The 14,211-nt window shown below is 45.2% G+C and overlaps 1 protein-coding gene across 1 annotated transcript; it reads left to right on the top strand.

Moving 5' to 3' along the window:
- Nucleotides 1-2,774: 2,774 nt before the first annotated feature.
- On the top strand, nt 2,775-3,128 carry TAL2 (TAL bHLH transcription factor 2). Its single transcript, XM_010176120.1, has one exon. It carries the CDS (start codon nt 2,775-2,777, stop codon nt 3,126-3,128), a length of 354 nt encoding a protein of 117 aa, XP_010174422.1.
- The last annotated feature ends 11,083 nt before the right edge of the window (nt 3,129-14,211 follow it).

The following is a 14,211-nucleotide window of genomic DNA, read 5'->3' as shown; positions in this document are numbered from 1 at the left end:
AAAGAGAAGAGAGGAATTTAAGATGGAGAGATGTAAGGAGGTGGATTACGCCTGAAATGAAACTCTCCATAGAGCTATCAGTGCAAGAGGAGGCACTGGGGGAGGGGAGGAGCTGTTGTTTGCTGATCTTGAATAAATGTCAGAAATACAAACACGTTTTTGAAGTGTAAAGCAGAAGTTGGTCTCACAAAGGCATCTGTTTGCTGACAAGGCTTGTGACCACAAGTGTAGTATTGTCCTTTCCAAAGGCAAGAGAAGAGAGACAAAGAAAGCATGGGGTGAAGGAGTAGGCTGGGGTTATTTTTCCACCAATAATACTGCTAACAGGACAAGACAATGTGTTCACAGCACCAGGGCTGGATGCTAACCTGTGTTCCTGGAGTGCTGCTCTGGGGACTGTCTGCAGCAGGGGACAAAGAAGGAGCAGACTGTTGGTATTTGTAGCTGAGATGTAAACAGGCAAACAGCAAACCCAGACCCATATACCAGAATTACAGTGCAGAGACTCAAAGGCCTGGCAAAATACAACCCATCAGAAGAAACAGGGAAGCCCAAACAAGTGTCCCTATGTTATAAAAAGCAACTGTCTTTGTACATGGATATGTTTGGCTAAAAAACCCAAAAAACAACACCAAAAATGGAAGAGAGAGAGGCAGAGAAGCAGGTGGCATTCTGAATTTCACAGTGATCCAAGCAGCTGCTTTGAGAACTAAAACTGTGAAGGTGACAGTTTTGCCTTGGGGAGTGGGCACGCTGCAGTACAGAGGAGCACTGGAAGACAAGAGTTTAAAATCCATATTACTGATGTGGCAGCATTTTTGCCAAAGAGGTACATATTAGGTGTTTCAGGTAGGTGCAAAGTACCAAGCAGATTTGTTCCCATAGCACAGATCAAAAGTAATACATGGAGTAGGAGAATAATAAAAAGAAAAGACAGACACAATCCCCATTTGGATCAAGCAATGAGTCTCAACGTAAGTCTACAAAAAATATTAAAAACTCTCAGCAACCTGAAACATGAGGGTTTGTTTTTTAAATGAGTCTCTCATGAAACAAGGACATTTTGATGAGACAATTTTCTTGTCCCCTAAAGGCAGAGCAGACAACTAGGTCAGACAGGAATTTCAGACTTCTACCAAAACAGAAATGTGTTAGGTCTGTAAAGGCTGCGGCTGAGAGGAGCCTGTGAGGTATGGGTGGGATGAACGTAGCCATATATAGTATACATGAACGCATCTGTATTAGCTGCATCTCTGACCGGGGTCTCTGAACAGGGCTCTGACACAATTTATGAGGCTGTAACTGCGTTTCCCTGGTGATGTGGAATTGAAGGGGCTGGGAGGGAACTTCCCCGTTTCATGCATATCTTGTCTCCCTGCCAGGGCACCCCAATTAACCTCTGAGTCACAGTGGGATTTCTTTATTCACCCAGACTATTACCGTCTACTTTGGTGAACCCCAAGTGTCTTGCATAGTATGAGGCTGCTTCACATGGACATGGGATCAGAGCTGGGCTGTCACCCCAAAGTTTCCTTTTTCTGGGGGTGAAGGGTGCTATCCCCCCTGCTTCCCAGTCCTCTGTGGGACTACTGTAAGGATAGGTTTGGCAATGAATATAAAAACCTGAGTTTTTCACATGCATAAGTGAGTAACTGTAAACATTTATCCTTTAGTGTCTTGGCTGCGGATAGCTTTTCTGTGCTCCAACTGTCTGTATGCCATTGGCATAAACCGCAGCTTCAGAAATGGAGAAATTAGTAGCTCTTGAAGGGCTGTGGGAGAGAAAGGAAGACTCTTCCCGATGGCAGTGGGAGCAGGGTTAGGGCAACCTGAAGAGCTTTTGGCGACCTTTCTGGTAAATGTCATTAGAAATTACTGTGCACCCCTTGCACAGCGCTCTTCTATTGCTGGGTCTGCTCTGGGCACTGGGTTCCCTTCGCTGCTCAGCTCTGTGGGGCAGGGTGGACAGGTAATACCTACATTCCCTCTGCAGCCTGCAGCCACTGCACTCATGGCTCAGCCTTGGCAGCTCTCAAAGGCTAAAGCAGAAGCCTGAATGGTTCAGACTGAAGAGTCTCTACCACTAGCAGTGAGCTGTCAGTGTGGGCTGGACAGGGAACCAGACTGTTGCTTCCTTGGAGAAGTCTCCTGGAATAACTGTAATCACACATGTCTGTGGGGTTGGCTGTTTGCTCATTGAAGGCCCATGGTGGGGGTCCACCTGGCTTAGCTCCAGCCACAAGTCTTGGGTCAGCTAGGAGCAGGTCCCAAGAAGGTGTGAACTGAGAGTGTGAAACCATGGATGTGTTCTGCCCTGGGCCTGCCTATCTTCTCCCACAAAAAGTGCCTGGGTGTCCCTCACTCAGTGCAGTGGGATGACTAATGCATTGGCTATTGGTAATTCTGCTGCAAGGGAACTCTCTGGAACTTGGAGAAGTTGAGCTTATAGCAGCACCAAACAGTTGTATGAGGAAATTAAACTCCATTTACTCCTTTGTGAAGTCCTTACTGGACTCTGGCATCTGGTTGCAGCCACAATGCTTATGATCATGGCTATGGATGGGGACATGACTTGATTAGGATGAATCTGTGCAGGACATGCAGGACAAGGGCATCAGCCGCAGAGGGCAAAAATTAGAAACGTCTAGCACCACCACTATGTGCTCGACACTGGTCCAGAGGTTACAGTGCCCCTAAAGCAGCCGCCTGCGTGAAAGCCAGGGGTGTGTAGCATTCACTCACCATCATCTCCTTCGTTTTGCAGCGCCTTGAGAATGACGAGGAAGATGTTCACCAATACGAGAGAGCGATGGAGGCAGCAAAATGTCAACAGCGCCTTTGCCAAGCTGCGGAAACTCATTCCCACCCACCCACCAGATAAAAAACTGAGCAAGAATGAGACTCTAAGGTTAGCTATGAGATACATCAACTTCCTTGTCAAGGTCCTGGGAGAGCCAGGCCTGCAGCAGACGGCGGTGGCAGCACGGGGCAGCATCCTGGGGTTCTTCCAGCAAGCACCATGCTTGCAAAGCATGGAGGAGCTGACTCTGATTGAAAACTGTGGTGTCTCCTCTCCTGGCATGAGCAGCAATATAGTCGAGTGTTGGTCAGAGACATCATCTCCCTAGCAGACAATGAGACACGCAGTCTTGGTGTTAGTCGCGTATTCCCCCTGTTTTTGCAGAATCTGTGGGTTGCTCCTCTATCTATTGTGATTATTTATTTATAATTATTACTGTTTTATTTGGTATACATTTTTATTTAATAGGAAAGGAAATCCTTGGTCAGCCAACATCCTGGAAGACCAGACAGAGAACTTGCAGCCCCTGGGAACTTGGAAGGACCCACTGCTGTCACAGCAGATTCCAAGCCAGAAGGGCCTTCTGCCCTGATCTCTTCCATAAGTCAGGCCATAGAAATTCATCCAGTGTTTCTGGCAGGTAAAGAGATTATTCTCCCATGCTATGTCTAGGAAACACTACTGAGCTCAAGAACAATGACTGCACCACAGAATTTGTCCAAGACAAACATCTGGCCTCTGTAATGAAAGATTTTGAAAGATGTGACATTTGCCACACTTCTCCACTAGAGGTTCCAGGGGCTAATTGCAGTCACTCTCGAGCCTGTGAATCTTAATTCCAGCTTGATTCTTTATTTTTTTGAAAATACAAGCACTAGGCCTTGAACCTGGCAGCATCTTTCTCCATCAGACTGGAGGGATCCCTAATGTCAGAGCAAAACACTATTAAACAAAATTAAATGTTAAGTTAGTGCAAAAATGACAATTTAAAATAAAAGAAGATATAGTCATAGATGAGTTTCAGTGGGTTCAATAGGCAGAGTAAACCTCCTCTGTAGCAGTGACAGTGTGCACGTGAAGGAAGCTGGTCAGCTATGCTCTAGCTGCCTTTAAAACCCATTAAACAGGTTGGTGGCTAAATGTGTTTGTTCTTCAACAGCTGAAGCAATGGGGTAGGTCTTATTTTGGGAGGGAGGTCCCAGGAGAAAGGCCTCAGTCATTCACTGTGAAAACCTTCATGGAAATGCCAGTGAGCAGTGCCCCTTCCTGCACTGGGGTGCAGAAGCAGCTGGAGCATGTCTGGGCCTGGTAGAAGGTGCTTGGGCAGGTGCCACCAGTGCACTGCGGTGCGCCTTCGGCACAGGGCTGCGGGCCACGAGCCGTGGGCATCGCGTTCCTGAACCAGCCCTGCTTTTGCTGCTGCTGCGGGAGGCAGAACCGAGCTGCACACATCCGTCCTGTCACCTGTAAGACCCTGGTGCTGTGACGCTGGGCTGCGTGAAGTTGAGTTGACGTCTGAACCCAGGGTGGGTACCAAGACCACGAACAAGACTAGGGGCATGCTGCCTCTGTACCCAGCTGACTGCCTTTAAACTCGCTGCTTTCACCTGCCGTAGCTGAGTTCCCTCCATCTGGACACTATTCCACATGGCTGATGGAGGACAAAGAAATTGGTGTAATTGTCTTCCACTGGATTCAGTGGGTCAGTTCCCTGTAGAGAACAACAGCCACTGTGCTGTAGGTGAAAAGAGGTTTCATGAAGACGACCATTGTGGGTTGTTGCCCACAAATCTATTTAATTTCCTGATTGAGTTATAACCTATGCCAGTGAAGGTCTAGACTGCTCATGCAAGGTACAAAGCTGCCTAGAGCAACAGAAAAAATGGCACCAGGTTTAAACAGAACTGCTTCCTGATCAAATCCTGCTCCCACTGACACAGGTCCTTTTGATTTCTATCTGAACAAAGGTAAACATCAATACTTAGAAAAGGCAACTATTCACTACTGGTGAAGAATGGAGCTCCCATGTGCTAAGGCATGTTCCTGGGCTGTTTCTGTTTATCCATGAGACAATGAGCTGCCTTCAAGAAGCAGAGATAGGGTTTGTGCATGTAATATGTACAGCCCTTCTGCATGAGCTGAGCTGCCTTTTAAAGCCTCATCAACCACCAGGTGCACCAAAGAAGCCAGGGCTGGCTCCTGCTAAGCATGTATTGGGCTGTCCTATGCATCAACAAAGACCAAGGTCTGACAGGAACACAGCTCACCCTGTCCAGGGCTGGTGTTGTAGGGTACAGGTGTGCTGGTGGACACTTTTTGGCTAAAAGAAACAAAGAAAAAAACCCCAAAACTGAAAGGGTTCATGGTGATTTGAATTTTGTTCCTGAACACTGCTAATCTTCAGTTTGCTTATCCTTGCATTTCTGAGCTGTCACAGCTGAGGACTGGACTGGAGAGCAGCTGAGTGGGAATGCACTAAGAATCTTTTGCACAGTCCGTGAAATCAGTACTGTTTTCTCCCCGTCTCTGCCCACTTTAACTGAATGGGGTCACAGCCTCTTCTGCACCGCACATCAAAGGTAATGAGCCAAGTCCTCCTCCCAGCTTTCTGTTGACTTGCTGGGAGTTACAGCAGGATAAATTAGTCCAAATAAATCAGAGCACTTATTGGTGAGGTGTGGTGGTGCTATTTGGTCTATCTATCAGCCACTTACTATCCTAGGAAACACACATTACCATGGCAAGCCAAAACATCTTGTAAGCAGAGTTATTGTCCAGGGAAGGGGAAGAAAAACCTGGCAATTTTGCAACATAACATTCTTTTTAGATTTTCTGTCCTAAAAAGCTTCCCTTCTTGTTACTGCTTCGGTTCATATCAGCGTTTTCTTTGTTCTTCTTTCCATTTTGGAGTTCCCTACTCTCACGTTCAGCATGTATTTGGCTAGATCTATCTACCAAAGATTTTTTTCTTTTTTTGGTCAGGCTTTTCCTCCTGTTTTGTGAATTTCTTATCTGTATGATCATGAAAAACTACGGTGTAACTGATCACATTTTGTGATATATGATGTTATTTAACATCTAATATATTCTAAATAAATTATTTAAGAAACTAATCTTTGTCTTTTTAAACTTCTCTAAAATGTCATTTTACATTTGCATACCACTTTGTAGATGATACCAAAAACATTACAATGTAATTTCCAGTAAAGGATCATTCTACTGCTCAGCATTTACACAAGACTCTTGATGTTAGAAAAAACTTTATCAGATGATGAAGAACTACAGGAATTTTTTGGTTTTTGTGATTTCTTACCCTTTTTGGTTGAATTGCATTTCAGTCTACATGCTAAGAAGATTTTGACCAGCTCTTGAAAATGACAGGTAAATTAAATTTCTTTGTGCAACACTGTTGTATTTGACTTCCAGATATTCACAGTTCAAAAGATTTTAACCAACTCCATTGTAAAATGCAGATGTCACCCTAAAAATTTAATTTGAACTCTGATTGGAGTCTATCATGATCAGGAGCTGTTCAGACAGACACAACCTACAGATTCAGACTGGAGTCCAGGTTCAGATATAAAAGCTCATCCAAACTTGAAGGAAGCTTAGGATGTAAAGCTGCTCTTTCTGGCTAACACCTGGTGGGAACAACCTGATCTCCAGTTAAATATGATGCTGGGAGAAGGAGAGGAAGCACTAAGATGACAGATGCAGAAGTTGTGAGGAAAAGATGGGAAATCACTGGGGCACAGGGCCAATTTCAGTTTCATGCTTGTCTGGGTGTCTCACAGCCTTGACACTGCTCTATGATACATCAAGAGGGATATTTCTGCAGAATATGTGCCTGCAAAAGATATTGTCTCAAGAGACTATATATAAAAGTAATGAAATCAGCAAATGTGAGGTTCAAAATATATATTTATACCAAGCAAAGCAATGCCACTTTAGAGAGGTAATGCCAAATATAAATAAATAAATACATATTTATACCAAGCAAAGTAATGCCACTTTACAGCAAGTAATGCCAAATTAGTTCGTACACTCAGGATCAAGGGGCAATGCCTCCTCTGGAAGCGGGCACCGGTACAGTCATGTTAACATGGTGCTGTGTTGTGAGACAATAGGACCTGTGGCATGCAGATATACCAAGTCACTTGGCGCTGGCTGAAAATGTCTCACGTATGTTGCAGCAGTGGCAAATCCTTAGTATAAAGGACAAAAATGTCTCTAGCCTTAAGGCCCCTACCAAGTCTCCTTGTAACTAGCAGTGTTAAATAGAGTTGTGTGAATAACACTCTTTTTTCCTTTTATAATTTTTTTTTTGTGAGGATATGGCTGTCAATATTTCAAGGAGGACCAGCTAAGGTGGTATCTTCTAGAAGCACAAAAAGGCATGCTGCAAAGTTAAAAAAGTCATGGCTCCCTCCAACCCATGGCACGCATAACCTGCACAGCTGGTGTGAGGTGTCCTCCCATGCCTTTGTGATGCAGAAATCCCAGTAAGACATTCCTTTACTTGAAATTTACACCAGGATCATCTGAAGCATATAGCTCCATATTTCAGGACATATCACAGAATCATAGAATCATAGAATGTTTGGGTTGGAAGGAGCCTTAAAGAGCAACTAGTTCCAACTCCCCTGCCATCAGCAGGGACACCCCCCACTAGACCAGGTTGCTCCAAGCCTTATCCAACCTGCACTTGAACACTTCCAGGGAGGGGGCAGCCACAGCTTCTCTGGGCAACCTGTTCCAGTGTCTGACCACCCTCACAGGAAAGAATTTCTTCCTCATACCTAATCTAAGTCTACTCTTCCACTTTAAAGCCATTGCCCCTTGGTCTGTCATTGCCTGCCAGTGTAAAAAGTCCCTCCCCAGCCTCCCTGTACGTCCCCTTCAGGAACTGCAAGGCTGTAAGGTCTCCCCAGAGCCTTTTCTTCTCCAGGCTGAACAGCCTGTTTTGCCAATTGACGGGGTTAGCAAAAAGTATACAGACACCAACTTAACACCAGAAACAAACTTCTTTTATTCTAGTTTAAAACAGGGAAGAATAAGCAAGGTACAGAGTTAAACAGTGTAATGCACCTAATCATGACTACATAAGAGAAAGCATAGGGATTAAAAAAGATTAAAAAAATCTCCAGTTGCTCAAATACTTATAATCATCCAGATCTGTGTATCAGCTGGGGAGCCCCAGTCACAGTGAAGGATTTGGAGAACCTTTCCCTGGCAATTGGGAGGTCCTATGCAGTACATCCACCTGTCAATGTCCCTCTGGAGGCATCCCTTCCCTCCAGCTGAACCACACAGCTTGGCGTCATCAGCAGACTTGCTGAGGGTGCACTCAATCCCACTCTCCATGTTGCTGACAAATGAGGATTACTTTCTTCACAGGCTGGGTGCTAGGAGACAAGTGCCACTATTTAGCTATCACAGAACCTAAGAGAATTGATGCCAGGAGAGGTGCAATATATGCTGTCCTTAAAAGTAACCCACGTCACCAGGAGCAAGCCTGCTGTGCAGACTGCTGTTCATCATGTCCGCTTTCTCAGTATCTCCTTTGTGGCCATCAAGTGTAACTGAAGTGGGATACTGGGGTTGGGTAAGGAAATAAATATGTTGCAAGGACACTGAAGTCTTGTGCATGAATTCTAGTGATGGCCAGACTGTGGTTGCCCACGTTGAGGAAGACTGTGGTGAGGAAAGGGCTCAGCAGCCTTGTTAGTTGTACAGAGCCTAATCCAGGGGGGAGGAGGAGGGTACAATGAGCATAGCAGAGGAAGACTCACAGGATTTCTGAGCCAGCCAAATTAAATGGTAAAACAGAGTTGGTTTAGGACACTAAGATCCATCATAGCATCTTGCTCTGAGCAAGAAGCAGAAGCTGCAGGAGCAATGTGTTTCAGAGGGATACGATTCATGAACCATTTAGTAATTTATCTTCCACTATCTTACTGGCTCCCACAAATTTCTTTGCTGCTGGGGAATGATATGCAGTGACCATGGCTAAAGTAGTGTCAGCAAGGCAGATCTGACTTTTGTTCTTTGAAGGCTCTGTGATGAAAGGAGGTGGAGAGAATGGGCGACTTAACTACTGACCTGTGGGGCAGGGCTCACTTGGGAGCCAGTCTTAGATCTAAAGGTCGTCAACAAAATGACAGAGTCTAAATCCATCACTTTTCAGTGTGTAATTGTATTTTTAATATAGCAGGTGCTGAGAGAATCAGAGGGGAGAAGGTGGGTGGAGGAAGTAGCTCAAACAAGTGTTTGGGTTACCGATGGTACAGATTGCCCTGTTATCTGGCTGATATATTTATCAGGTTTAATTTATTCATTATTCTTCTTTCCATAAGCCACCGTTAGCATTTTAATTGCACTTTGAGTTGGTCCAGCTCTTCTCTGTAAGAAAAATAGTTAGTCTCATCCCATTGTATTCTCCCCTGCACCCCCTTCCCATGAGCGCAAATGAATGCACATGCCACCCCTCCACGGTTTGTTTCGCTGCTGCAGATTTCAAACCTAACAGTGGACAGCTGAGGACCCTGCAATAAGCCCCTTTTGGGAGCATCTTTTGGGGAAGGGATCCCCCAGGTGCTGAGAGCCGAAAAGAGAGGCAAAGAGCAACCAATCTGGGTACATCTTCTCTGCTGAGCATCAATGCCACAAAATAGCACAGAAGTGGCTTAGGATGATGGGCAGAAGGAAGCCAGTGAGGCTCTTGCAGATCTCAGCGTGGACTGCATTGGGCCTCAGAAGTCATCTCCAACTGGCAAGCAATGCAGAGAGATATTCACAAGCACAGGGCAGGAGAGGTTTCCCATGCACCCACCTTTCTGTCCCAGTGCACAACACTGAATACCTCAGTCCTGGGGAAGATGCAAACACAAACTCAGTGAAAGAAGAGAGTTGGTATGTGAACTATTACAGGAGCTTGACCCCTATAAATTGATGGGCGCAGACGTTATCCGCCCAAGGGGGTGAAGAGAGCTGGATGATATTGTTGTGAGGCAGCTCTCCACAATCTTTGAGAAGTTGTGGAGACTGAGAGACCTCACTGAGTGAGGAAGTAGACACTTCAGAAGGGAGAGCCACCCTGCAGGAAGACCTGGATAGGCTGGTGGAATGGGCTATCAAGAACGTTATGAAGTTCAAGAAGGGTAAGTGTAAGGTCTTGCACCTGGGAAAACATAATCCAGGAGTGCAGCACAGACTGGGATCTACCCAGCTGGTAAGCAGCTCTGTGGAGAGGGACCTGAGGGTCCTAGTGGACAACAAGCTCAATATGAGTGAACAGTGTGCTGCTGCAGAAAAGAAAGCCAACAGGATGCTGGGCGACATCAGCAAGGGCACCACCAGCAGCGATAAAGAAGTCATTATCCCACTCAGTTCATGTCAGGCCACATCTCAAATACTATGTTCAGTTTTGATCCTGCTATGCAAAAAATTTGTGGACAGGCTGGAGAGGGTCCAAAGAAGGGTCACAGAGATGACCAAAGGACTGGGAAGCCTGTCATATGAGGAAAGGCTGAGAGAACTGGGTTTTTTCAGCCTCCAGAAAAAAAAGCTCAGGGGAGACCTCATCACCTGTGGTGAGTTGATCCTGGCTGGATGCCAGATGCCCACCAAAACTGCTCTATCCCCTTTCTCAACTGGCCAGGGGAGAGAAAATATAACAAAAGGCTTGTGGCTCAAGATAAGGACAGGGAGAGACAGTTAACAGTTACCGTCATGGGCAAAACAGACTCAGCTTGGTGAAAATGAATTTAACTCATTACCAATCCAATCAGAGGAGGACAATAAATAAAACCAAATCTTAAAACAACTCCCCCCTTCTTCTGGGCTTCACTTTTCTCCCAATTTCCACCTCCTCCCCCCACCAGCGGCACAGGGGTACAGGGAATGGGGGTTGGGGTCAGTTCATCACACTTTGTTTCTGCTGCTCCTTCATCCTCAGGGGGAGGACTCCTTCCCCCACACCAGTGTAGGGTCCCTCTCACGGGAGACAGTCCTCCATGGACTTCTCCACCATTAGTCCTTCCCATGACTGACAGTTCTTCACAAACTGCTCCAGCCTGGGTCCATTCCATGGGGTGCAGTCCTTCAGGAACAGACTGCTCCAGCGTGGGTCCCCCACGGGGTCACAAGTCCTGCCAGCAAACCTGCTCCAGCGCGGGCTCACAGGATCACAGCCTCCTTTGGGTATCCCCTCCAGCACGGGGCCCTCCACGGGCTACAGGTGGTCATCTGCTCCACCATGGACCTCCATGGGCTGCAGGGGGACAGCCTGCCTCACCATGGTCTTCATCACAGGCTGCAGGGGAATCTCTGCTCCGGTGCCTGGAGCACCTCCTCCCTCTCCTTCTTCACTGACCTTGGTGTCTGCAGAGCTGTTTCTCTCACATCTTTTCACTTCTGTCTCTAGCTGCAAAATGCGCAGTTTTTCTTTTCTCTTTTTCATCTTAATTACATTAGCACAGAGGCGTTACCATCATTACTGATGGGCTCGGCCTTGGCCAGCACTGGGTCTGTCTTGGAGCCGGGGGCATTGGCTCTATCAGACACAGGGGAAGCTTCTGGCAGCTTCTCGCAGAAGCCACCCCTATGGCCCCCAGCTACCAAAACCTGGCTATGCAAACCCAATACATCACCATGTTTTGGTGATGGCTACAAAGAAGATGGAGACTCTCTTTTTACAAGGAGTCACAGGAAAAAGATGAGGGGTAGTGGGTATAAGTTACTCCTGGGGAGATTCTGATTGGACACAAGAGGAAAATTTTTCATGACGATAACAATCAGCTGTTGGAAAAATCTGCCCAGGGAAGTGGTGGATTCCCCACCACTGGGCACTTTTAAGATTCAGTTGGACAGGGTGCTGAGTCACCTTGTCTAGACCATGCTTTTGCTGTGCCTTTGCCAAGAAAGGTTGGACCAGATGATCCTTGAGCTCCCTTCCAATCTCATATTTTATGATTCTGTGAAGATCCCTCAGTTTCTTTGAAAATTCTCTACTGTGCACCTTGAATGACAGACTCTTTCTCAGGTAGCCTAAAACCTTAATAGAAAGTTAAAGGGTGAAGGCCCATGGTCAGCAGGTCTCCAAGGAGGCATTCTGTGCTGTGATACAACCAACCAAAACATAGTGCATAGATTCCCCCAACTCAAGACTACACAGTATTAAATTTAAGCTTTAAAAAGCTTTACACTTACTGAAAAGACCTGAAGACTCTCAAGAAAAAAATAAAATGCCTAAAAACACCTTGAGTGGAGGGTACTAGTCCTAGCTAACCACAGAAGCTCAGGCCAGCTGGTTGTAATCTGAAGCGTTTTACTGCCTGTAGGTTAAAAGGTGTTTCAGAAGGAAGTATCTGGTCGTGCTAAGAGGCTCTGCAGTGATCTCTATGGGACTTAATGGCAGAAAATCAGTTGCAAATTGAGAGTCCAACAGAGCAAGTGAGCCTGGCAGGTTGGACTCACCAAAAGTGCTCAGTGCTGGCACAGCCTGCTTGGGTGGGAAACATTCCCACCACTTGAATGGGAACTGAAATAACTCAATGCTGAAGGGAGCTGCCCAATCTGGCTCTTCCTTCTGAGCTATGCTGCAAATGTTTTCGTTTCATTTTCAAACACAGAAGAGCGGCCAGCTGCTGTCTGGTGAACATGCCCAGTCACTGTGTTTGGCCCAGGACAGCCCAGTCTCAAAGGCCACATTTCTGCATACACATGTGGAATACAAATGGGTGTTCCCCAGCTCTCAGATTTGGAAGTGAGGGAAGAAATTCAAGGCAGGTAACTTCAGTTGCATAATTTTACCTGTCAATTTTGAACTGAATAGCGGAGCAGATTAGAAAACACACACACACACACACACGTATATATATATATGTGTATATATATATGTCTGTCTGTCTGTCTGTCTATCTATCTATCTATCTATATTATCCTTTTCATCTCCTTGACATCCATGTTGAAGTTCACTTAACGTCACGTGCAAAGGGAAGCCCACAAACTTTGCCTTTAAAATAAAAATTATTCTTCTTTCAGACTAAAGTAAAAGAAAAATGACATGAACAAAAAGAAAACAAATTGTCAGTGAAAGGAGGAGAAAGTGTGTAGGATGGTTCTTCCATCTGACTGACATACCTGGATGGACACTATTCTTGTTGTAGGTGGGTAGGCTTCTTCTATATTACTTCTCTATATATCAGCAGAAAACAGACCACCACCTTGCTTATGTTACTTATAACAAGTAAGTCAAACTGCCAGTTGGGTAATTTTGGAAGCCCTGATACATTTCTATTAATTTCAAGCATTTCCCAAGAGTATAGGCTGATGAACCAATACAGACAAATATTAATTATATGTATTTGATTATCTTAATACGTTTATATTTCCCTTAACAATATAGTTCTAAGTTAATTATTTCTAAAGTAAAAGAAATGAAAATGTTGTTAAAATAATAGTAAATGAAGTTTATTTGCTTTTTATCACAAATTTATCAGTTAAATGCTTCCAGCAGTTCTCTGCCATATGCTGTTAAGGTAAATCAAACCAAAGACAGTACTTCTTCTTGAAAACTGCAGGTTCAAGTCAGACAGGGGCTTGTCATAAAAACTGCCTCAAAGCCTGACTTATCCTGACATTTATGTTTGCTTTTAGCCTGAGTCTGTGCAGGACTGAAAAAGTCTAGGGCTAAGGATGTCAGTAAGACTCTTGATCTTGAGGGCTCAACTTAAAACATTTAAGGGTTGTCAATACTTCTTTTTGGGGTGCTTTTCTTGTAGTTTCTGTCCATGCATGCTTTTAAGACACCTCAGAAATATGAAGGTGACTGGTCAGGGAATTCAGCTGGAAGAGCTGGCAGTGTGGAAGTAGCCTTAGAAGGTATCTTAAGATTTTTTTTTAAAACAGGCACCTTCAAGTAATTTCATTTTGTGTTCCTGAATACATAAGCATATAAAGCCCCTAGCTGCTTTTAAAACCTGTGGCTATAGATTTTAATCTTGAGTCCGCTGGGAAGGTTCTTCTCCCAGCAAGGGTAGGAAGAAGAAAACTAGGGTAGGCACTAAGGCACTTAAGGAGACTGTTTACTACTGTTGGCAATGCAAGCCCACCACAGAAAATGTTGAGGAAAAAAAAACCCCACACATCACCCAACCCTCAACTGCCCTCCCCCAACCCCAGCCAGTTTCCTTCTTTTGTACCATGTTTCTTATCAGTCTCCTGCAGAGACTCTAAAACTCTTATCTTGATAGGCCAGATTACCAAGATGATCTCCTCTCCATGATGAATACAAATCAAACAGTGTTCTTCCCTGTCAGCAAACCATACATTCCCAGTCCAGATAATACAATTCAAAGAACCTCCCTCTCCTCTCCTCTCCTCTCCTCTCCTCTCCTCTCCTCTCCTCT

Source organism: Antrostomus carolinensis, unplaced genomic scaffold (assembly GCF_000700745.2).
Source record: "Antrostomus carolinensis isolate BGI_N321 unplaced genomic scaffold, ASM70074v2 scaffold249, whole genome shotgun sequence".
NCBI classification, from domain to species: Eukaryota; Metazoa; Chordata; class Aves; order Caprimulgiformes; family Caprimulgidae; genus Antrostomus; species Antrostomus carolinensis.
This window is presented reverse-complemented; position numbering and strand designations above follow the sequence as displayed.

Bases quoted from the DNA above. Each gene is read 5' to 3' on its own strand.
- TAL2 (XM_010176120.1), top strand. From the start codon at position 2,775: ATGACGAGGAAGATGTTCACCAATACGAGAGAGCGATGGAGGCAGCAA.